Here is a 23,223-nt window from a genome sequence, read left to right as displayed (position 1 = left end):
CCTTTATTATCTGATTTTCAGATTTGAGTCCCTTATGTGTCTTGGTAGTTTATATTTCCAACTAGTTGCCGGGAGCCGGTCCATCCTTGCTGTTTCAAAGGACCTGGCATATATGGCATACTGTTCTTAATATGTTTGCTCACCTTCTTGGCACTATGTGTTTTAACCAAGGTCTCCTCTCTGAGAAAGGTTGTTTCCCCAGGTAGGGATTTTCCCCTGAAGTTAGGGAGGGAATAAAACCTCTTAACTAAGTGCCAGGCGGGTAATTAATCACTTTAACTATGAACAATCATGCTTAAGCTACATAATCTTTACTCCTTGGAATGGAGATAAGAAATGCCCTAACCTTTGGAATAGAGATTGATAGGATTGGAATCAACTGGTATAAATACAGATGTAACAAGACAGCAAGAGACAGAACTTAGTACACAGAACTTAGAACACAGAACTTAGAAGACAGAACCTACACACAGAACTTAGAAGACAGAACCTACACAGAACCTACAGACAGAAGAACTTCGCTGGAGAGAACATGGCAAAAGATCCTGGACTGAACCTGACTACAAAAATTGGCAAGAGAACCTGACTAGAACCTGGTGACTGAACCTGGCTGGAGAACCTAGCGAGGGAACATGGCTACAGAACCTGCCTGGAGAACCTAGCAAGAGAACATGGACACAGAACCTGGCTGGAGATCCAGACCAGAACTTGGCTGGAGATACTGGCTAGAGATCCTGGCTAGGCTGCTGATCAACTGAACACTGTCTCTGTGTCCTTCCTTCTTCGCCGACTCCGTCTACGCCTTTGGGGACCCCTGGACCCGCTGGGGCTGGACCCCGGCAACTAGTATAATTTATTACTTTCCACATCTCAAGTGCTTTCTTTCTGGACTGCATCAGGTTACTCATCAAAATTAAATCTCTTCTTGTGGTCCCTAAACCAGGAAGGAGGAAATCACCACTTGCAGAATCTAGGGTTTTGAAACAAAGGAAAACTGTCTACTCCGAACCTGTTGGGTGAGCTTTGTAAGAACTTGCTTTTCTCCAACTGAAGGGGATGGACCTGGAAAACACCGCTGGTACCATCTTCTACACAGTGAGAAATAAAAGCAAAATGGGCAAGAGGGGAGAGTGGATAAGAAATTACACGCCCAGCCAGAAAAGCAAGACCTTGAAAGCATACACTAAGGAGATCCAAAGAGAATTGATACAGGCATCAGAGAGCCAAGGTTAACGGGGAGAATGAAAATGGCACTTTTTTTTTCTGAGCTTGACTTACTTAGACTTTAGCAATAATGCAGGGTGGCCTCACTCAAGAATAATTGTACTAACAGGATTTTATACATCATATGTTTTATTTTTGTAATATTCACAATAACCCTATATTTGTGTATTATTTATTCCCATTTAACAGATGAGGAAATAGACTCAGGTTAAGTAATGTGCAAAGGGTCACCCAGCAAGTAGGAGACAGAGTTAGGATTTGAACCTAAGCAGAGTCCAGAGACTCTGGGTCTACTCCAAGTTTTTCTCATGTGTCTGTAATTCTCACAGACTTGGTGTTTAGCACATTTCCCTGTGTTCTCCCTCCCTCTCCTGCCTGAGAAGGATTAGAAGGCTGGAGAAGAGGATCTTGAGATAGTGGGGGAGAGGACAACATATAATCCAGTAGAAGAACTAACCCTTCCTCCTGTCAAGGACTCAGTTTTTTCATTGGTAAAATGAGGGAATTTGTTTCCACAGTCCCTTCTGTCTGGAGTATTATTGTAAGAAGCATAGCATACATGGAATAGATGGAGAACTTTCTCTGGGAAATTTGACCGTTTGTGCCAGGAAAGAACACTTGAGATGCAGCTAAACTTGAAGAGAACTTGCACTTGCCCAAACAAACAAAAAGTCTCATTTGCAAGGTTCTCATCAACTGGGAGAAAGTCCTTAACTTTAAATTAAGGGCTTACTGGAGAAAGAGCCTAGAATTGAAGGTCGTGGGGATGGTGAGAGGTAACATCAGACTCCTATCCCCCAACTCCAAAAATGAGAGGAAATGCTTCCTATGCTCTTTGCTCTCTTGACAGCTTCCTCTTACGTGGTTTCCTCATGACTTTTAGGTAAGTTTCAACTGTTGACCCTTTATTGTGAAACAGGTCATGTGGTGGGAGTTGGAAACATTTTTTCAAAGGAAGAAAGCCTCCTGTGGTTTGCTTGAGAGAAAAACATCAAATTCAATGCATACCTCTTGAAAATATGTTATCCATCCAGTCTAAAGATATTTACAGAGCACTTTCTATATCGCAAGCACTTTTCTAGTTGCTTAGGAAATGTTAATGAATAATATGAATAGAAATGCCTACACATATGAATGTTTTAGGTTGATAAATGCTATGTTTTTAAAAAATAAAGCAAGGCAAGGGAATCAGGGTGTCCGGAGCGTGAGGAGATGAGCAGATTATAGCATTAGGGAGTCCAGGGAAGCATCCTTGAAAGGTCAAAATTGAGCAAAGAATTAAGGGATATAGGAATTAACTAAGTGGTTATGTGGGTGAATATATCAAGCAAAGGGACAGCCTGAGGTAATAGTTTGAATTGGGAACTGAGGTGTTATTTGAGGAACAGTAGGAGGCCACGTACCTGGGTGGGAGGGGGTCCGGAGAATGAATAGGAAAGGAGAACAGAGAGTAATGGGCCAGATCTGATAGGCTGTGCAGGTCAGAAGGATTTCAGCTTGCACTGAGTGGGGAGTCATTGCAGGATCTTAAGCAAATCAGTGACATGATCTGACACTCTGACTGTTAGGGAACAAAAGAATTGGGGAGTGGGGACAAAGGTAAATCACAATGAGCAGTTAGTCGTTATTGTGGGAATCCAGGACAGATATGATCATTGTTTATAGCAGGCCATGGCGGTTACTGCAGAGACAGATGGTAACTAATGGGCAGTTTCTGGATATTTAAAAAACAGCACAAAATCCTGAGGGGCTGGGTATGAGATGTGAGAGAAAGATAACTCATTGATGACGACTTTAGTGCAAGCGATTGGAAGAACAGAGTCTCCATCAACTTCGGCACTTGACGAAGTGTCTAAACTAACATTAAAACGTTACTTGGGTATGGGACAATTGTTGCTTAATTAAGCACTTCCAAGTCCTGAGTGGAACTTCTCAATCAGACCGCACAGTTGCCTGAAGCAGTGGTTATTGCTGGTGGTGCAAAGAAGACAGAGGCAGGAAGGGAGGGTAGAGGGTGAGGGGTATATAATAGATTAATATTTCTTGTATTCCAGTCACTGTATTAGATTCTTTTTTAAAATAATAATTGTATGTGCTTAAAGTAGCATGATAATTTCATATACATGTAAGTGAAATGATTATTATAGTTAAGCCCCTTAACATATAATTTTCTCCCATAGTTACCATTTTTTGTGTGATGAGAGAACCTGAAATCTCTTAGCAAATTTCCAGTATTCAAATATGGTATGATCAACTATAGTCATCATGCTATATATTAGATCTCTACTTTTCTATTCACAAAAACTCATGAAGCTGGTCTTTGATGTGATCACTGAATAAGGTCACATTCTCTGTCAGAGAGATATTGGTAGGATTGAAAGCAGAGAAACTAAATATTCAGCCTGAAACTTTTTATCCTAGCTTGGACACTGAGCCTGAACGAACTATGAAGTGTCTTTCTTTTATTCTACTGCATAAAATCTTTTCTCCAGTGTTATCATAATAATAAAAGGTCAAGAAGCATCACCATCAAACGACCAGTCACCATGAGGTGCATGGAGCACCTCTCAGGCCCAGCGCCCAGCCGGGCGCCTCCTCGCAGCAGGGGGAGGTGGCAGGTGGGGTGCCTCCTCCCGTGATTTCAATTGCGCGCTGGGCCTCTAGTTGATATATAATTGACATTCATCACTGTATAAGTCTCAGGTATACAGCATAATATTTTGGCTTATATGTAGTGAGAACTATTTTTAATAACATGAATCTATTGCAATACATTGCAATGTATTTGTACAATCTTATAAGTATAATTTACTAAATATAGGCAGTTGATTTATTTTTAAGTCTTGTACTCCTATTTTGATAGTTTCTCTCGTTCCTCTTCTTCCTCCTTTTTCTTTCTTCTCACCCCCTTTCTTCAATATACTGATATTCTTAAAAGAAACAGAGAGAGAAAAAGATAGAAAGGGAGAGAGAGAGGGGCTCATGCTCACCTTGATCTTTGCAGGGCTTTGTGGAGGAACCCTACAGCATAGGAAAGCACTACCTCCCTTCATAAATATATCATGGTGAAAGAAAAAGAAATTTTGAGAAAATAAGATATTTTATCTTTTCTGTGATAAGTAAGTGTTCTAGATGCGGGTCTTAAGCTCTGCACCGATTCCATCCTGGATGCTTTCGGAGTCTTGCAGCTTGGGAAGGGAATGTGTAGTGAGCTCTGCCTAGGGTCGCCCTTAATCATATCTAGGTGTAGAAAGGTTTCTAAGTGGAAAAGGCTAATAAAAGAAAGCCTTGTGATATCCAGTATGTCCCAATACAAAACCCCACCTTGTGGTCAGAGGGTAGCATCACCACACTCCTGTCTGCAAACTTGCCTAAAAGGTGGGGCTGGGAGAGTTTCAGGAAGTGCAGCCAGGGTTTTAGGCTTCACGGCGTCTGTCCCTTGGCTTTTTTCATTCCTTAGGAACTGTGTCAGTTCACTTGCTCATTTCCTCTGCGGTGTGTGTGTGTGTGTGTGTGTGTATGTGTGTGTGTGTTGGGGGGGGGGGCAGTCTGTCCCTCTAATAATTTGTTTCGAATGGGGAGAAGTGAAAGGAAGGAAAAGGAAGGATGAGAAAGTAGATGAGAAAGAAAGAAATGAGGGAGGATTGTAGGACACCTGTTTTTCTCTTCAAAAAGCAGGCATTTTCTTAATGCCAAGGATTATTAAAATGATCACATCAAAATATCTTTGGAATATAGCAATATGATGTATGATGGTACATTGCACATCGTACATAGTACATTGTGCAATAATTAATTAGCCTTTTTAAAAAATGTGGTAAACATATGATGTAAAATTTAGTATCATAACCATTTTTTTTTTACACATTGACATCCTTTATTGGTAGTATGTAGCCATTATGCCAAAATTCAGCCATCAATTACAACTTCATTTCCCATCCACTATTAATGAGAATATATTTTAATTCAGATGGGACATATAGGCAGAGTGCCAAAAGTTAAAGTATAACCTTGAAGTCTTAAATTCACACTTTAAATATCAAAAGAAGCAATTCCCAAAAATCATGAAAACATGATGAAATAACACATAAAAAAACACATTTAAGTCATTTCAATTTTTCTTGTTTATAGTGAAAACACATGTATTTATAACTTCAGACTTCAAAAAGCATATCTCATAAAGTCATTATTCATTTAAAATAGACAAATGTTTACAAAGAACATTGTACTTACATTTCAATGGTTGATTATAAAATAGTACTTGAAAGGTTGACCTATATAAGGAAACCAGAGTCCTGTCAAGAGAGATGGTAAACTATAAATATAAAATATACCACAGTGTTAAAAACCTCACAGTATGCTATAGGAACATTAATAAAGATAACTTCATCTTTCTGGGGTAAAATGTATTTAGCATTACAAATTCAAATGTAAGTTTTATATATGAATTCAATAAGAAATACATTTAAATCTTGCATTGTCACATAATTACCATCTGTTCTGTGTTAAACAATAAAAATGATGTACTTTTTGAACATGTGTACATCAAAGCCAAAAGTTTATTTTTTACTTTTTCCTTTACTGGCAACTTTAGATGCATTTTTAGGTTTTGGTCCCCAGAAGGCATTTTTCACAGATCTTGAAGCTGCACCTTGGTCTAGCTTGGCAGCCTTCTTCTTTTCAGTTATTTCCTTGACTCTGTTCATGTATACTCTGATTCTTTCCAATTCCTGCTTTACTGGGTGTTCCTTCAGATTAACTCCCTGGGTTGCCAGATAAACCCAAAACACTGAATTTAATATGTAATCAGAAACTAAATCCACTTTTGCTTGTTCAAGTGGGTCCAACTTCTGTAACAACTCATTTCCAGAAACAGACATCATGGTCTTCAGTATGTCATCCACAGCACCAATGGAATTCTCAAATGTTGATAAATACACATGGATTTCTGCTGGATAGTCTTCATTCATTTCTTCTTCTGCCATTATGACCAACTCACTGGCCTTCCACTCTGTCATCTGGAAAGCAATCCACCATAACCATTCTTAAGTGTGCGGTTCATTCGGTGACATTAAGTGCATTCTCATTGTTGTGCAACCATCAACATTCATATTCAGAACTCTCAGTACTGACTTTTTAATAAAAATGATCTTGTTTTAAAGCAAGGCCCCGACACTCAGTAGAATCACTGGTGTCTGAGGCCTCAGTTTCTCTCCTCTGTAAATGGTATATTAAAAACAACAACAATCTGATAGGGTTGTTGTGAGATTAAATAACAATGTTGTAAAGTGCTTATCATAGTGACAAGTGACAGTATTCATTATTGTTATTATGGTTTCCTGAAATTCTAGCCACTTGTCACTTCATGAATGACATGATACCAAACCTTTCTGTCATGAGTAGTGACCCTCCCAGATCCCTGATAAGCATAATCCAATTGCCCATAGATTCCCATCAGCAGCAGCAGCATCATCATCATCATCATCATTTTAGAACTGTCATTTCCTATAGCAAAGAAATTGGTCCAGAAAAAAAAAGTAGCTGCCAAGGCAATGAAAGAATGGTCTTTAGCACCCCTCTTTTGCAACACAAATGATCAACTTATTTCAACAACTATAAAGCATCAAGAGCTCTGGATCCATGAGGCAGGGCCTGGGGTGGGTCGGGATCTGGGCAGCCCATCCTTGGCCTAGCTTTAGCAGCACAGCCTCTATCCAAGAAGTCAGACTCAAAGACTACAACTTCCCTGCGTGCACATCGCCTTCTTGTGACTTTTGTAGATCTGGCTAAACCAGTGGAATGGACAGTCCAGGAGGACACAACCTCCTTACTCCCCTAACTGGCTCCCACTCATGTCCAATTCTCCCCATCTCCCCCTGCCACCCCTTGCTTCCTGACAATATGTCTGAGCTCCATCTCATAGTCTGTCAGGCCTGCTGCATAGGTAATTTTTTTTAAGGTGGGTTAAGTTTAAAAGGCTCCTGTAGGTACTCTAATTTACCTCTATTTCTAGAACCATTCTGACTTCCCATACATTATCCCATTCAGTTTTCAAATAGGACTCTTTCTCCTCTCCTCCCACTTTTCTTCCTTTCCTTCCCTCCCCCTTTTCTTCTTTCCTTCCTTTCTTCCCTAAAAGTTATAGTTCCTGATTATAAATATGATTCACTTTTAGTGTAGAAAATTTGGGAAGTAAGAAAACAAAAATTAGCTGTGATCTCATCACCCAGAGATAAAGACATTTCTATATATCTTCCAATATTGTACATGTATTTATGAACATATATTTCAAAAATTGGGTCATACTGTGCATACAATTTTTAGTTCTGTTTATTTCTCTTTCCACTCTCTTGTCAGCTTTTCTTATCACACCTACAAATAATAAGCTTTAGCATTTGTGACATATTATAATACTAGAGACCTGGTGCATGAAATTCATGCAACGGGTAGAGTCCCTAGGCCTGGCCAGCCATCAGGGCTGATCTGTGGGGCAATTGGGTGAGGGGGCCTGCTGGGACCCACCTTGGCCAGCTTGGTACTGCCCACTCACTGGCCGGCCATGCCTCCAATTGCCCTGCCTCCACTGCTGGTCGCTTCCCTCTCTGGGGCACCTGATGGGGTGATTGGAGGGCCCCCACTGGCACCACTGGCACCCATCTTGGCTGGCCTGGGGCTGTGCAGGCTGGGGGCAGCTCCTGTGTTGAGTGTCTACCTCCTGGTGGTCAGTACACGTCATAGCAAGTGGTCATTCCACCAGTTGTTCCACCATTTGTTCAATTTGCATATTAGGCTTTTATTATATAGGATGTGGTTTTACCAAGTAACTTTTTGTAACATCTCCCCTATTTGGGACCATTCCCCATTTCCTAGCCCCACCACACTAGGCTAAGCTCTCCTTTCTCTGGTCTGGATCATCGTAGAAATCTAGTAACTGGTTCAGCTTCAAGCTTCATTCCTCCACCATCCACTCATTTAGGCCAAGTGAACTTTTTAAAATGCTAATCTAACCATGCAACTTAATTTCAATGTCTATAGGACACCATGGTCTTCAAGACACAGTTTAGGTCCCTCGTCATTATAGAAGTCCTGCTTCACTGGGCCTCTTCTGATCTCTACATACTCCTCTCTGGATCTGTCTGTCTCCTTTTCCACCCTCAGCTTCAGTCTTTCCATTCTTGGTTCTTTGAGCTTACTGTACTCTCTGGAATACTCTGCTTCCACTGCTCCCTATTCCCTTCTTTTTTTTTTTTTTCTCAACAAACTGCTTATCTTTACAAAGTCCAGGCAACAATATCCTCTGCTGTCAACCTGCCACCATCTGGGTTCAGGTCTCCCAATCTGTTCTCCCCTTATTCTGTGAGCCTACTTTGAGCCTAGTGGGTATATCAGAATCACCTAGAAGGCTTGTTGAAACACAAATTATAAGAATCTACCTGCAGAGTTTCTGTTTCAGAAGGGATGGGGCAGGAATTTGCATTTCTAGAATTTCATAGGTGAAAATGATGTTGCTTGTTCAGGAAATAGTTGTTAAGTCCCACTGTTATAGCCTAATATACTTTATTATTAGTGATTTTATTTTTCTCCCCTCCTGACAGTAATTTCCATGAAACAGGGTCTGAACTGAACCCCAAGATCCTGGTCCATGGTAAGCAAATAATACATCTCCTGAATAGAGGAAGTCTTCCATGTGTCCTCTTGGCCCAGCAACCAAGTGGTAACAGTGACCGTAAAAGCCCGCTTCCTCTGTGGGCTCCTCTGTGATAGATTCCTGAGCCATGATGCAATAACAATTCCTACGCAATGTCATTGCTGACACTCTCCAGGAGTCATGGGTCTGAGTCCCTTGACCATATGTGGAATTTCCAGAAGATTTTGGAATTCTCCTCCTAAAGTCCCTTTCCTCAATAAATTTCCCATGGCCGATGCGTCAAAGAATAAAAATAATAAGGCATTGTTTTCCTGTAGCTAAATCATCTATTGTATGAACATCTCTCATTAACTTTGCTATTAGGAGCCACACAAAAAAATATACAGGAAATTACATGAGGTTTATCTTAAAATTTTGCTTAAAATTTTTTGCATATGTTAATTATTTGCATTTTTGGTAGCAGGTGAGGATCTCCGTGTCAAGGAAATATAGTGTCATGGGAAATAAAAGCCCCCTTTAATGTGACCTAATGAAAGCTTTGCATGGGACAAATTCTGTTCTACTACCCCACTAACCACATCTGCCTCCATACAGATGGCATGTTGAATCTAAACCTAAACTGACCAAACTCAGTAAAATGAGTATTTCTTGAACTTCCCATAAGCATATGAAGGCAGGAACCAAAGTGGTGTTTCCCTAAAGTGTTCTGGTTTCACTTTTACATGTTAGGCTTATAGATGTTACGACAGTCTTTTAAAACATGCTAGTAATTTGTAAATTATACATTTCTATTAAAAGTGCTAATGATTTCTATTGGAGTAGAAGATAAATTAACTCTTGTTTGTTCTATGTTTTCAAAGACAATCATGACAGGAATTTCATTTTCATTAGGCAAGCATGGACCAGACAGAATGGGAAGTTAACTTTACTTCCCAGTACTGAAGCAGATGGAGCAAGGCTGGAGAAGTGATACAATTCCCGCAGTGTTATCCCATTTCTCATAATTTCTTTGCAATTGTTGACCAACTCTGTGTTTTTTTTTTCTTTTCTCGTTAACCGATAATCATCAGGGCATAAATTATTTAGTACATGAAACTCAGATGTAGGGAGCTGAACTCAAAAATGACAATTCAGAGTTATGTACCACATGGATAATCAACAATTAGCTAGAAGAGTTATAGATATTTAATAAGCATAAAAATAAAGATAGCCAACACTAATACATTTCAACTAATTTCCATCTATAAATAATAAGAAGAATGGGGATGAAGCAGGTTTTTCCTTCCCCCCCCCCCCCCCGCTCCTCTCCTAAAACAGAAGGAGGACAAGATTTACCTTGAATAATTCAAGTGGCTCTTTCTTGAGTTCTAGCCTCTTACTTAAGCATGTGTCGTAATTCAATAACCAGTAAGTAAAAACTCAGGAGTTCTTTCTTGTCACTCTAGCTGAAGGGGATATCCTAAGTCTCATCAGCATTAGTCAACCTGAGCTGGAATTCAGAGAACCTAAAAAGCTGTACATAGAAATACACACATATAGAAAATGTTGTGTAGTGAGAGGTGGCTAAAATTACAGAATGATTAAAATAACGATTCATTTGGCTTATTTAAAATTTAAAAATGTTTTTCTAAGTAAAGTGACAACACCATTTATTTGAAATGTTAATGATTTGATCTTATATATTAATTTGCCAGAATACACAAGTAATAGAAAATATCAAGAACTCACCTAGGGTATAATTATGGCAGTGTTTTCTTTATCTTTCACTATGTTCTTAAAAGGGATTCTGTGATTACTTTTACTCACTAATGTGTCTCTTTCTTTTATCAATATTACCTAATAATAGACAAACATGTAAATTGACCATCCCTCCACTACACTCACCAGCCAATCAGGAGAGTGTTCAAATTAACTCAACAAAGATGACGGTTAATTTGCATACGCACACACGAAGCAGCAGAGTGAAGACTGAAGGCTCCGGCTGGAGCCGTGAAGACTGAAGGCTCTGGCCGAAGCGAAGGCCTGGGTCCCAGGTGCCAGAGGAAAACCGGTGCTGACAGCCAGGGGAAGGGATAGCCTATTGCATGAATCTCTTCATGAAATGGGCCTCTAGTTGAATTAATATTTATTAAATGGCAATAAATGCCAGGCATGGTGTTAGGTACAAGTGAATTTTTGTTAACATGTATTAATGCTGCCCACTAAAATTTTTAATAAGACATGTCTAAACACTGAGTTGAAGATATTTGTGATATCAATATTATTTTAAACACAACCTCAAAAAATACCTTGAAGTATAATATATTAGTTCAGCCTGGAAGTTATAACAAATTATAATATACTAGAGGCCTGATGCACAAAATTAGTGCAAGGGGCTCAGCCCTCACAGCCCCAGCTTTGTCCAGAAGGTCGTCTGGAAGGACGTTCAGCTGTCCAGCCTAATTAGCATATTATGTTTTTATTATTATAGATTTCCTTTATTGCACAAATAAAAGCAAACAATGTTATCATTATAACAAACTCTGACCAATATCCAAAGTGGGGAAGAGAGTGGGAAGAGTAGAGAATGCTCATACTGTGCTTCAGTTTAGCTTTATTTATCCCCCAATCATATACTAACATCTCATTGTTTATGCTGCTTAGTACAGAAGGAGTAAACCTATAAATACTGGGTTTAAAATAGGGAAGTCAGGCCCAACAGAATCTAAAGAACTCTAAAGGGTTTTGATCACTATGCAGCTCTTACGTGGATTTAATTTTTCCCTGGGCCTCTCCTCCCTCTACTAGTGATTGATCCAAACAGTATTGGTATATCACCAGGTTGCAATTAGTGTTTGAAGGAGAAAGAATAACTCACTCTAATGTTTGCTTCCTTTTGATCCATGAGTTATAACCTTTAACAATATATACAGGTAACTTGGAAGTTGAATAAGTAAAGACATGAACACAGGTATTAGGTTGCATGCTTCCATACCTCCAAGCATCAGGATGGAGTACCTTGGTCTTCAGAGTAATACAGCATAATGTCAGATTGTACCAGAAGCCATGGGATTGAGATGGGTATCTCCCTGGAACATCAGTTTTAATGGGAATAAAGAAAATTGAAATATTACTTTTATGATGCATTGAACTAATGAAGGAAAAATTAAGTAAAAAAATGTTGCTTGAATTTTTCAGTTAAAACAAAAGCTTTCCAGAGAATTTCACACTTATGTGGGCCATTGGGCTTCTACTGCTGGTCCCAAATCCCTAGGCTCCATATGTACTCTCCTATGCCACCGGAGGTACTTTAGTTGCAAGATTGAGAGGTGCTGTAATTTCCTACTGACTCCTACTCAACCCATCAGCTCTGCTGTGTTAAACAATTTGTTGTAATTCATGTGTGTGTGTGTGTTTCTTTCTCTTATCTGATTGGTCTCTCTGTGCCCAACACATGGCTTAGTGAATTGCAACCAGACTAATAATCATTAATTCCAGGACTGATGTTCCTTTATGAATATTCATATAGAGAGTTAATTCTGTTCAAAATTGTAGAGAAGTCTGCTATCAAAGTTCCCAAACCACTTCAATTCTATGCTCTATTTCTTACACCCAGGATCCTCATTTTCTCTCTTTTTTTTCGTCTTTTTCAAAACCTCATTTTTTTATTTGTCTTCCACAATTTGACATGAATGATTAATAAAACTTGAAGTGTCCTTCCTAATAAAAATAAAAGATGTGTGTTTGAACAGGGAACAAATCCTTTAAGTAAAGGGAATTGTAGGCGTCTGTCAGTAGGTGGGAAGAAATTATTTTTGTCATTGGGCATTCCCAGTTCTTCTAAAGGGACATAATATAGATGATTACATATTCCAATAACTTACAACACCAGACTTTAAATAATCTTATGCTGTATCATATGAGTCAGACTGAACTCACTTTTTTATGAAAAGGTGATTTCCAAAGTCCAAAACGGCTGTCAGCACCAGATGACATTACTAAGTGCAGAATCCATTGGGATTCATTATATGAATTTAAATCTTTGGCAGATAAACTTCTATCCTATGAAATAAAAAGAAAAATGTTTGATCCTGATGGATTTCCCTTCCCTCACCTATTAAATGATAATCTTGGGAAGTTATAGCAGAGAATATTTAACAGTATATTTTTTACAAGCTAGGAGGTTTCCTTAGTGCATTCCATGTAGTAAGTCATTTATTCTTCACAATGGCCTTCAGAAGTTGGTAGTACTATTATGCTCAATTTGCCCTCAGATGAGAACACTGAGGCATTGTCCAAGGTCCCATAGGCCTAAGCAACTGAGCAAGTTTCAAAGTCTGATATCGAATTCTAGAGCCTGCTCTCTTACTCACATACCATGAGCTACAAATCTCTTCCAGGACTAAGAATCTACAAATCTCTTTCATTCACTCATGATGCCCATCTAATAATAGAACATTAGCCCATGAAGCATCATAATAAAGAAACTGCACAGCAGACAATACCTGCATAATCAAGAAATTAAGAAGATAATTGTGTGTGCCCTGTTTGTCCAAGTTCCTCAGCATTATAATAATTGAGACAGACTTATCTAAACCTTTTTGCTGCCAGAATATTTTAAAGTTCTATGGCGTTTGTATTCTGGAATGAGGAGATCACTTATAAAGCATTGTGAATGTTGACAATTTTTTCTGCATTTGCTGATAATGCCAGCAGAATGGGTAAACTTATCATATGTAATCCCAGTGTGCATAAGAATTAGCAATTACTGGACTACTCAAGGGCATATCTAGGATTTGTCTTAGAAGTCACAAAGTCCACTTTCTACATTATAGACTATATTTTTATTTTATTGTGCTTTTTTCCAGAGCCTAAAATGAAGATACAATTCAAGGAATTAGAAATATTTGGGTGTATTTTTCATGAATAAGGGATTTCTACATTTGGGACAAGGGCTCTAATTATTAAATTTATTTGAAGACCTCCCTAAAGAATCCTTATGTAGTAACCTAAGTTGGATTTAGGTCTGTATATTGATCTAAACAAATACATTTCTCTTTATTTCCTTTTCATTGAGAGATTTGGGTTATTTTTTCACAACGAAACATTTATAGAGCTCTCAACTATTAAAATGATATCATTACATGCTCCCCAGATCAGATTAACCTCAGATAATGTAGTCTGACCTACAATAGTAAAGGCTGTTCATTAAACCTACTAAATGATTTTGGTCAATTTCTCCTTTTCTTAAAGAACTTTTCAGGTAGTCTAAACTGGCCAGGATGTCAGGGAACTGGTTTCTGGCACATCCTGAGTTTCTTGAGAAAATTACTCAATCTCTTTGAGCATAAGACTCTCCATCTAGTAAACTAGGAGTTGGTCATCATTATCATTTCTTTCTGAAGTTGTCCTAGTGATGAATTTATACATGGAACCACAAAAGTGTTGGTCTCATCTGAGGGAACTGTCTGAAAAAGTAAATGTCATATCCTTGAAAGTTCCTCAATCCAATCACCACACAAAGTTGAGTTTTCTCAAAGAATCACTATAACAAGGCCATGATATGGTTTGCTTTTGAAAATGTAAACTTTTGCATATTTCAGGAAAGAATTCAAATTTCTGATATGTGTTCTTGTCTTAAAAATAACATCTTCAAGACACATGAGCTACTATAAAATCAAGCTTAAATATACTGCTCTAATGGGTAACCAAACATTATTGGGAAAGTTTTCAGTAATCTCTATATTCATTCTAAACTTGTTACTTATTTTAATTACCCTGTTAGGTCATCTAGTCTTCAGTTTACTGTTGTATCGTATTATCATTTCTTCCCATGACTTGAGAAAATTTGACTAGCCTTAAGAAAAAATAAACATAAAAAAGAATGACAAAAGATTACAATCCATCTAGTAAAGGTAAGCTGAATGAATCCTCATATCAGATACAAATTAATAAGTAATCATTATTAGCATCATGAATTCTGGGCAATTGTTAAGAATACAATTAATGTGACTTCAGGGAGAATTTCCATGGGTCATTCATTGGTGCATTTAAAGTATCTTTTCAGAGTAAATTCACATTAGAAGGTACTATATTGTTTAAGCATCATATTTGAAGGAGAAAATGAACAACATTCCTCAAGCAGTAACCAATTTTGTAGAGCATTTGTTGAAAATATTTGGAGGCAATGCCAAAAATATTTCATGGGAGACTTGAAATATTTCTGTTTAGCAATAACATTCTTACCTAGCTTCCTGAACTCAGGTTAATCTGATCTCACTATTGGTAGCTTGTGTTTATCTTTTGTAGTCACTGAGTTGGCCAAACCTATCATTACCCACATTTTCCTTCTATGTTTGAACCATGTGTACACAATGACCATGAAAAATTGAGCAATTCTGCACCCGGGGTTGGGATGCTTTTATTCCTCAGGCTGTGAAATGTGTAAGTACTGCAACCCCTAATGTTACCCCACATTACCATATTTTATGAAATAATTGTGCCATCAATATCTAAGTTATGATTCACCAGTAAATAAATGAGAGTCCTCCTTTAGCAAACCTTTTGGTGGTTCTTTGTAAATATCTGAGCTATGAGCAGTTCATGCCATGATACTCACACTTCTTCCATGTTCTAGTATTTAAGCCTGGGTCTAATTTGTAAAATAAAAATGTGATCATGAACTTATCTTCACGCAGCCCTAACTCAGCTCTACAAAGCATAGACCATATGGTTAAAGAAACCTGGCTTCCAAACCTGAGTCTGATACACTTGTCGTTAATGTGACATTTCAGCAAGTCATTAAATGATAAAGTCCCAAATTTCTTTTGTGTAAATTTGAGGTATTATAACTACCTTGAAGGATTAAGTAATATGATGAGGGCATGTAGAATAATTAATACATAATAGCCATTCAATAAATAGTACAATTATTACCACTATTATTTGCTATGAGAATTGCTTATTTTTAAAATCTAAAAACCAAATCTCAAATCAGCTTTCATTGGTTGAGAGTAGCCATGAGCCAAATCAAATATTCTATTTATCTAAAAGTATGAATATTTGTAATTTTCCAGGAAGTTGTTAAGGAAGAAATATTGCAGGAAAACATTCTCTTTTCTTACATGTCATTGGCACTACCATAATCTTTCTGAGGATTCAGAAAGATTTTCCATGTATGAGAACATAAAAGCTGTCATTTTGATGTGCCAACTATTCCACCCAGAATTCTGACCTAGAAAATGCAAAAGTAATGACTATACTCTGACATGATTCTATCCTTAAAGATTAGCAATGAGCATCCTAGGCATTTTCATATATGCTATCTTATTTCATCCTAACAACTCTTTGAGGCAGGCATTATTATTTCTCATCACTCATGTCAACTACCACAGAGTGAACTATCAGAGGAAGGGGGTGTAAATGTCAGACAAGGGCCTTTCTCCTTGTAAGGAGACACCTATGAACCATTATCAGCCAGCATTCCTAGCAGCTGGAGGTTGGGTGCACTGGCCTGGAAAACAGGATAGGTATAAGCACCAGCAGGATCTATTATATTCCCATTTTGCAGGTGGTAGGGGAAAATGAGGATCAGAGTATTTAAGTGATTTTACCATGCTCACATATCTGGTAGGGGAATGTCAGATCCTAAATCAAACTGCCAGATTCCAAGTCAAACTAAACACGCTTTCTACTACCCCACATCTGGTTTACAGAAGGATACTAGAGGAGCGTTGTAAATGTGTACAAACCTCTCATGGAGTGGTAGGTTAAACACAAGGCTTTATTATGCACGTTACTCACTGTAAAAAGTAGTCGTTCCTTTAGATTTCTCTACATTTTGCCCTTCTCAACTTCAGCTGGTGCCCCCATCACCTTTGTTTTATAGAAATTGGAAAACAAATCCATAGGCATCCTATCCACGATTATATACAGCTGTATTTCAGGTCTTCTCAGAAATGTGTTCCAACTTGTGTCCAGTCCTTTGCATCTGACCTCATACAGTAGCTTTGTTGTTGTTGTTATTGTCTTACCTCTTTGGAATAACGGTCAAGTTTGGGACTTGACCATACAAAGCCTGATAGTAAACAGGCCTGTTCTTGTATGCCATAGGTCCTATAGCTCCAGTTTAGATGACATCTATGATCAGCACTTGAACTGTGACAACTATAAGGCATTACAATAGTGGAATGGCCAGCACTTGAATTTAGTAAATCAAGGTACTACCTTGCAGAGGCAGAGGCTTGATAGATTATCCACATGTAAGGCAAAACTGGAGAGATGTCAAAGTACAGAAAACACTGGGGCCAAGAGGAAAGACATTTATTCTAACTGGGAGGATTGGGAAAGGCTTCTTGGAAGAGAATGCAACGTAACTAGATTTTGAATACTGAAGAAAATTTCAGCAAGTAATGTCATTTGAAGGAAAATATGAAAGAGGCTGATTTGAGGGACACAATTTGAAGGACAAACATTTCCCTCCAAAAGCAAAGATCAGAAATGAAATCAGGAACTGAAGCAAGTAAATAAATATCTGAACCCAGATGTCAGAGCACTAAGTTCAGAAACACAAGGAGGGGCCAATTTAGTTCCTAGAGGATAAACAAATCTAAACCCAAAACCAAAACCTAGAGTCACAAGTAAGGACAGAGGGATATCAAGCCAAGAGAGGTCAATAAAACTGACTAGAACCTAAGTTTGCCACAGAGCCTCCTATGGAAAAGAGAGCTGCCCCAAAACTTAGGCAAGGTCTTAACAGGAGGCAGAAGTAGGTCACTAGGTTGTTTGTTTTTCTCAACTGGTCAAGGTCAACCTGAGGCTTCCAATCACAACCCGAACACCACCACCGCTGCTTTTGGGCATGGTGCTTCATGAAGACTGTTTCCCAAGAATCACTCTAGAGGAGCAAGAGGCCTTACATGCCCCCATTCACAGAACAAGCATACTGATTAGAGAAGCAAGGGCTTCGGTCCTGGGATGTGCCATCCTCCGTGGCATCTTATGTGGTAGGGGGAAAATGAGGGTCAGAGCGCTGCTAATATCAGATTAGCAATGGCCTAAAACATCTCAGGGTTTTTTTGTGTGTGTTTTTTTCCTTTTCATTCTTTAAAAAAAAAATTAACTGCTAATTAACATCTCATGTGGCTAGTGACCTAGGCATTATTAATGTACTTTCAACTACCTGAATGTCCTAATTTGAAGTAATAAAGAAAGGAGAAAGGGGAGAGCGGAAAGGAGATACTTAGGGTCAACATCAGAAGGCATTCTTTCCTGGGAGTGGAACGTCATGGGTCATGATGCCCAGACATCATGATTGAGCATTCATGATTCAGGGCTTTTAAGGGCTTTTAAGTGGTGAAGCAAAAGGTTAGAGAGGAGCGGCAGGAAGTAACATTTCCAAGTGCCTATTTGTAGCAGGCATGATGCCAATTATTTTTGCATAATTGTTATCTCCATTTAATGTTCTTCACGTTATAAGTTGGTAAATTTCCAAAAGCAAAGTCACTCAGAACAAATCATGCTTGGCGAGTATGGACAATGATATTTTAATAACTATGTATGGTGCCAGGTGGGTACTTAAAATACTGGGGGCAAGGGGGGTTACTGTATAAAGTATATCATTGTCTGGCCACTGCGCTGTACATCTGAAACTAATACAAAATAGGGTTAAATGTAAACAAACAAACAAACAAATAAATAAATAAAATGGAGTCATTTGCTATTTAAAAGAAAAAATAAAATAAAGTGAATAACCTAATAATATGCACTAAAATAAGAAATGGAAATGTCAAATAAGCAAATCTTTTTTAGCTACTCTTTTATTATAGAACTGTAAAATATCTGGAACAATAGCTCATCCCTTCAGAAACAAACAGAAGGCAATATTACATATTCCATTTTCCTTTCAGAGTTCTTTTTGTCATTTAATATTATGGACATGCTTATAGTGTGGTATTAAAAGATAATTGTGTGACAAAAGGCAGCTCTTCACTTCTTCTTTTTTTAAAAGGGATAAATCATGCTTCTTCTGCTACTCACATCCAAATTGAAGTATAGCTCAGCTTGGAGTTTTAGACCAATTTTGGACCACTTAAAGGGTCTTCACTGATCTTTCTTTAGTTCCAGATAATAATTAAGAATACCCATAAGAGCCGTAGCCGGTTTGGCTCAGTGGGTAGAGCGTCGGCCTGCAGACTTGAAAGGTCCCAGGTTTGATTCCGGTCAAGGGCATGTACCTTGGTTGCATGCACATCCCCAGTAGGACGTGTGCAGGAGGCAGCTGATCGATGTTTCTCTCTCATCGATGTTTCTAGCTCTCTATCCCTCTCCCTTCCTCTCTGTAAAAAATCAATACAATATTTTGTTTTTAAAAAGAATACCCATAAGAGATTAAAAATCATAACATTCTGTTTTATCTTTATATAGTTGAATAGCTCATACAGCCTGATTTACGGATAAAGACAGAAAGTTAAAACTATATTATTTTTCCATTTTTATTGGGCTATTATCTATCACAGCTCTAAGAAAACTCTTCATATAATAATGTAATCATGTACAGTTCTTGGGGATGAAGACCATCACTAATGCCACTGCTTTTCAACATTGAGGGACTCTGTTATATATCAGTGAGGCAACTACCATGTCTCATTTTGTTTATATTCATACAGATATAAATGAAGATCAAAAGAAAATTTCATAAGTATATTATAAGACTACTTACTCTCTACAGTGAGAATTAAGACCTACTAGTAAACAGAATAGCCTCTGCTTAACCACTATTTGAAACATTATAATTTATTCAACAAAGGTTTGATATTTGAACATTTTAAGATTTTGTTGACTGGTATTTCACACAACCATTTAAAAACATTTGACAAATAAATTTAAGATAACACTAAATAAAAATATTTTAGAAAATCAAATTCTGAACACAACTTTTTACATTAATTGTCCTATTGACTCAGCCAATTTTCTATCAATTGAGGCTCTATTTGGGACAGCTCTTGATTTCCTTAAGAATAACATACCTCAAAATAATACTTCTTGTGTGTCTCCTGTACGCCCATTCCTAGGATGGTAATCATTACCCACAAATAGGTGATGAAGAGAAATTCAACCAGTGAAGCTCATCCCAAGACCCTCATAACTCTCTTTACCTCTTAATCCTGGATTCAGTTCATTTTTTATCATTGCTATGCCTCAAATATATTTTTTGATCAATTAATTTTTAAAAAACTAATTATTAACAACTAATGTAGGAAAGTTACTTTAAAGACATGAGATACAATGGTGACTGAGAAAAATATAGTTCCTGCTTTCATGCATTACACAGTCCAGCAGGATCATCATTCCCTCCAAATTTTAGATACTGAACCTTAAAGCATGTGGCTCTACGTTTTCCTGGGCAATTATGTATATATCTCTCTCTTGGTCCAAATTGGTGACATTGGAAGTAGCCTATGTGGGCATCTCTTCAGCCTATGATGGGATTATGAGTTAGCAAGTTTGTGGAATGAAGCAGAATTTATTCATGCCGTAAATGTTTATTGAGTACTAACTATAAACTAGATGATCAGAGTTACAATTTTGGCAAGAGTAGACATAGTCTCAGCTCCCAGAGGATTTTACATTCTAGAAGATTAAATGTTTAAGAGGGAGAAATTAATTTGTCACAATACAGTACAGATCCCAAGACTCTCTTTTTCCCTCCCGCACAGTAAGCACAACTCAAAACAAGCAATGAAATCTTACTCCTGCCAGTGGAACTCCAGTTAGTGACTGTGGCCTTGAAGAACTCATTGTCCTATGCAAACTGAATCCATGAATTACCAGTATTATTCAAGATATCTTTGTTCAATCTTTGCATTTATATCCACAGGCAAGTCCTGATGGCCATTTCTGAGAAACAGTCTAGTCTTCAGAAAATCTGTAGATGATATCTGGTGCCTTCCTTGGTAGTCTGGGCTCACCTGCTCACAGGTGTGTATGGGTATCATCACCAAGAAACAGAGATCTGGTCTCCCTGGCTGTACCTCCCAAATTCTTTCCTGTCAATGGTTATGTTATTGGAACAAAGTCATTTGGCCTTATCTTCAACTAAGAAATGATGGAGTTCGGCCGGAAGAGATTAAAAAATTCTGATTCTGTATTTACTTATTCACATCATTCCTAAACTTTGATGCAAGTATGGCTGAAGACACTGGTGGGGACAAATACATATCTCCATCCTCTGATCATTCCACTTTTCAATGCAAACAAATAAGTAATACAGTTTCTTCCTAATATGAATGGTTCTTAGCATTTGGAGAAAACACTCACATGATAATCCTCACAGATCACATGGCAGATATCACAGCAGATACATTTGGGCCACTCCTTTTCATGTGTTTGGGAAGAGTATTTCCAATTTGTGGATTAATGTGCAGACTAAGAAAGATGTACTTATAAAGCACCTAGGCAGTGTTTGGCAAACTCATTAGTCAACGGAGCCAAATATCAACAGTACAACGATTGAAATTTCTTTTGAGAGCCAAATTTTTTAAACTTAAACTATATAGGTAGGTACATTGTTATTAACTTAATTAGACACACACACACCCTTTGATCCTATCAGTCAGCTTCCTGCCTTCAAAGGCTTTGCACCAGCTCCTCTTTCTCATGGAAAAGTCTTCTCAAGATATCTTCTGCATGACCCCTTCCTTCTCCCCTGCTTAGAATCTTTGCTTCTCAATGGGGATTTCCTAGACTATCCCATTTACAATTTTTACAATTTAACTCTCACCATCCTCAGCTCCCCATCTCTATTCCAGCCAAGACTCTCTCACACCTTCCCTGCTTCCTTGTTCTCTTTGATACTTACAAGCATTTGGAATGAATATATATATATATATATATATATATATATATATATATATATATAACTTTTTCATTGGTTTATTGCTTGACTCTGCACATTGTCCCTTCATACTAGAATATAAACTCAATAAGAGTGAGCATTTCTGTATGTTTTGTTCCTGGCTGTGTCCAGCACCTAGAACAGTACCTGGAGCAGTGCAGGCATTCAATACATGTGTGTTGAATAAATGCCCATTTCATAATGGAAGCAACTGAGGCTCAATGAAATGAAAAACCTCGGCCCAGGTCCCACTGTGTGAAAGACAGAGCTAGAACTACTAGAAAAATCCATTCTGTCTGCCTTTTAATGCTCCCCGACTCTGAGCTATCAGCCTTTGATATTAATTAATCCATTCTTTTTGACACCAAGTGTCTCCAGGCTTGAATATCTAGTTGTCCAGACTTGAACATCCAACTGTCAACCTGATATCTCACTTGAGAAACAATAGAAATTTCAAACATAACGTATCCAAAATAAAAAATGCTCATCTTCATTGGTAGACCAACTGAAAATGAATAAAAGCCTGAAATGCATATGCATATAAATTTTTAAAGAGTAATTCTTTAAAATAATTGCACTTATATTTAGTTATACTAATTAAATTAATAGCATTTAGTGGATAATCCATAAAATTCATATGAAAACACTACCTACCTGACAGTATTGTTCTGAGGAGTTAGTGTGTTAACACAGGTGTTATGAAAGTGTTGTCATTATTATTATTGGTTTTGGTCTCTACAGAAACTTGTTTCAATGGCTTAATAAAGATAATGCTTAAAATTTATAGGATAGTGCTTAAAAACAGACATATAACATCAGATAACATGGGGCTGAAGACTCATTTCCAAAGAGTACCATCAATGTAGGCTTGGGACAGGTCTCATTTTTTCCACATCTTCTTTCACAGTCTAAAATATAATACCAGTTGTACTTACCTCAAAATATGGTTATGAATTAAGTTAGTAAATAATTGTTAATAGCCATAAAGCCTTCAGAAAGTACCTACCATGTGATTAGTGATAAATAATTGGGAGCACTCATTCTTACCAAAAATAAATAAAATTAAATTAGCAGATGGAAACTGAAAACTTTAGTCCAAGGAATTATCTGATAATATGTAGCCTCACATACTATCCCCTTCAAAAAAGAGAGAAAAGAGAAGAGAAAAAGTTCTTTTCCAAAAAAATACCTTTAAGCTTTCCATTTTTTACAACTCTGTTCTGTCATCCTAGACTAAGGAAAGCCAATTGCCCAAAACACGGATCACAACTGAAATTCAAGAACTTGTGATCATCTGGGCAGTTGTTCTGCAAACCAGATTATGTGCTCATTTTCCTTTTTACAATTACGTAAACCTGACTCAGCATCCTGGCAAGAAAACAATAATGTTCTTACATTTATTACTGGTGTCATAGTAAACATGAGGATGCACATTTTTAAATAACTTCAGCAATGTAGAAATCAGAAAGGTCAGATC

General features: G+C 37.7%; 1 protein-coding gene across 1 annotated transcript; it reads right to left on the bottom strand.

Annotated features, from left to right (window-relative positions):
• Positions 1–5,783: 5,783 nt before the first annotated feature.
• On the bottom strand, positions 5,784–6,233 carry LOC118653264 (nuclear nucleic acid-binding protein C1D-like). The gene has a single exon (XM_036303985.1). The coding sequence runs from the start codon at positions 6,207–6,209 to the stop codon at positions 5,784–5,786; it is 426 nt and encodes a 141-aa protein (XP_036159878.1). The 5' UTR covers positions 6,210–6,233.
• Between the last annotated feature and the right edge of the window lie 16,990 nt (positions 6,234–23,223).

This window comes from Myotis myotis, unplaced genomic scaffold, assembly GCF_014108235.1.
Source record: "Myotis myotis isolate mMyoMyo1 unplaced genomic scaffold, mMyoMyo1.p scaffold_m19_p_1, whole genome shotgun sequence".
Classification (NCBI taxonomy): domain Eukaryota; kingdom Metazoa; phylum Chordata; class Mammalia; order Chiroptera; family Vespertilionidae; genus Myotis; species Myotis myotis.
Note: the sequence above shows the minus strand (reverse complement) of the source record. Positions and strands in the feature narration are given on the sequence as shown.

What these genes read in the sequence shown, in the direction of transcription:
- LOC118653264 (XM_036303985.1), bottom strand. Translation starts at nt 6,209, where the DNA reads ATGGCAGAAGAAGAAATGAATGAAGACTATCCAGCAGAAATCCATGTG.